This window comes from Hipposideros armiger, unplaced genomic scaffold (assembly GCF_001890085.2).
Source record: "Hipposideros armiger isolate ML-2016 unplaced genomic scaffold, ASM189008v1 scaffold_552, whole genome shotgun sequence".
In the NCBI taxonomy this organism is placed as follows: domain Eukaryota; kingdom Metazoa; phylum Chordata; class Mammalia; order Chiroptera; family Hipposideridae; genus Hipposideros; species Hipposideros armiger.
Genome location: NW_017731902.1, coordinates 869,143 through 871,948, shown reverse-complemented (window position 1 = coordinate 871,948; position 2,806 = coordinate 869,143). Strand labels below are relative to the sequence as shown.

The 2,806-nt window shown below is 31.3% G+C and overlaps 1 protein-coding gene across 1 annotated transcript in view; it reads right to left on the bottom strand.

The window, feature by feature from the left end:
* NUP54 (nucleoporin 54) overlaps positions 1-2,806 on the bottom strand; it is a 43,354-nt gene that overhangs the window by 7,604 nt on the left and 32,944 nt on the right. The window contains 2 exon segments of the mRNA XM_019623486.1: positions 1,218-1,414; positions 2,200-2,387. Coding sequence (XP_019479031.1) covers positions 1,218-1,414; positions 2,200-2,387 — 385 coding nt within the window.

Here is a 2,806-nt window from a genome sequence, read left to right as displayed (position 1 = left end):
AAAAATTTTCTAAGATAAAGCTAAAAAGTATAGAAAGGAAATACCTATAACCTATAGGATAATAGATTAACCTTCAGAATATAGAAGGAGCTCCTATAAATCAGAAAGGAAGACAAAAATATTTAATAGAAAATGAACAAGGGATGTGAATAGGTAGTTCACAAAAAATATAAACATGCCTAATAAACATACAAAAAGATGCTCAACTTTACTAGTAATCAGGGGAATGCAAATGAAAATAGGTATTAATATTTTGCCATCAGTGTGGCAAAATCTAAAAGACTGATAATCTTTACTGCTGACAAAACAGCAAAATGAGAAAATACTAGAAAAACGAAAAATATGCGAAAAACAACACATTCCTGTTATGAATCTAAATGGTAGAACTTTCTCTGGAGAGCCATTTGGATATCTAACAATATATAAAGTATACATGATCTTGACTCAAAAATTTCATTATCAGAGATCTATTCCAAAAAATACATACCTATGTGTTCTAAGACATATTTACAAGGATGTTAATTGTTGCATAGTTTATAATAGTGAAAAGATAGAAAAAAATCAGAGGTTTAAGTGATGTAAGGTACATCCATGGTATGCCACATAGTTTTCAAAAAGAGTAAGATTTGCCTTCATGAACTAACTGACAGGGAAAGTACTAAGAAATACTGTAAGTGAAAGGGCAAGTCGCAGTAAATATACAGGGCAGAATCCTTTTTAAGGACTTCCATGTACATATGCTTATATTAAAATCATAAAGGACTAATAATTTAATAAGCACAATATTTTATTAATAGTAGTTACTTCTGTGGAAGGGAGATAAAGAGGGCCTGTCATATAGTCAATCTCGTTATGCTACCCTAGAATCCTTTATGGTGATAACACATTCAAGTTTTACTTGAAGACTCAGTTAAAATAAGAGATAAACCAGAAAAAAATAAATCAAAATATAAAGAGTAAATTACCTTTAGGTAGATGGACTATGGACTACCTTTCTTTAGATCATGTCCCAAAATTTCTAACATTAGCTATATAATAAAAAAACTAGATGAGTGAATGAATACAATAAAAACATTCAAAACTATGTCCCAAATAAGCAGACATGACAAGCTGACACTGGTTTTATTACCATTAATAACCAACCAACACCTCCCAAAATAGAGGAAGCATACATTTGTAGGTCTCATTTCCTCAAGCTGTTGAGTCTAGAAACGTACCAGCAGGAGGATTCTGTAAAAGCTGTTTGATCTGTGCAGGAGAAAGTTCTGTTCTCATCATAGAAAGGGTTACACCAAGTTGCTGTAGCTGTGTTTTTATATTGGTTTGCTCAAGATGGGCATATAGTGTTGTAGCTGGAACTCTCCTGGAAGTACCATTTGGAGAACGCTCAACAACATAAATGACAACTTCTGTCCTGGGGGAAAAAATAACCAAGTTATAAAATATGAAGCACACAACTCATAGCCACAAATATCAGTGCAGCATGTAATTTTAAAAGGGCACTAGCTGAATTCAGAAATGGTTGTTTTAGAAGGGAATTAAAATATTTTTTTCTTAAATTGGGAAAAAAAGATTCCTTAATGTTATATTCACTTGTAAATCAACTTAAATGATAAAATTAAAATGAAAGAGGCAAATATTTGTAAAAGGCTTGCTTAGCTGCAAAGTCCTATGTAAATGTTATTTATTATTTTTTCTAGATTTGAGAAGTGCTTTAGAGATTGTATTGAAGCTTATGGGTTGCTTTACTGCAAGACGAAGAAGTAAAACCTGATTTCAGTTATGACATCTCACTAATAACAATAATTCTTCTAACCTAAAACTATCCTCAAGTAAATGTCTTGCCACTAAATACGAAAATTATAGGACAAGGGAAGTTACTCATATTTATAACATGAATAGTAATCAGTTAAAACTTTCCATTAACGTCTTTGTGGCCCTTGATTTGCACAGCCACAATTACTGTTTCTTCCTGTTTCTAAACGAAAAATCTAAGAAATTATTAACATCTAATAAGTTACAAAGTCCAAGATTAAGAAAAAAAGCTTTTAAACATTTCTATATAAATACTAAAAAATCATTAGCTGAGAAATAACATTCTGTTCTGAGATTTAATTTGTGCTTTATCAACAAAACAGTTAATCACTCTATTTGGACCAAGGCACACAGAAATAAATAATATATTTAACGTCTACTTACTGATCATCTGGCAATGTTTTAATACCTTCTACATTTATAGTAAGGGTCTGGTTTCCTCCCAAAACTTTATGCAAAGATTCTACCAATTGCTGTTGCTGGCTTCGAATATCTGTTTCTTTTTTGTTGAAAACTAAAACCACTAGCCCATCTTCATCTTTATTATTGGGCATACAACTATAACCTACTGCCTGTGGAAGGACAAAATAAACAATATCAAAAATATGTACAGACCTTAATTAACAGCTTCATATCTGCTATAATGGGGGAAACAGCTTAATACTTGGTAGTGAAGGAAATGATTCTCACCTCCTTGTGCCCTAGGAGGTCATACAATTATAAAAAGAAACTATTTTACCCAAGAATAACAAACTTACAAAGTGAAATTAAAATTTCCTTTTCAACAGAGTAATTAAAAACAGCTTTCTCCGCTAAAAACCTTTGATGTGCATTACTATTCAGTGTTTCTGAACATTGTTGTAACAACTCTTAGTGTCATATAAAAATGACCGCCAAAATAACAGACAAAAATGTAAGTTGTTTTACTATATATCAGGTCCATGGAATCTCAAGTTTTAGATATATAAAGAAATGAGTTATTAAATACCTT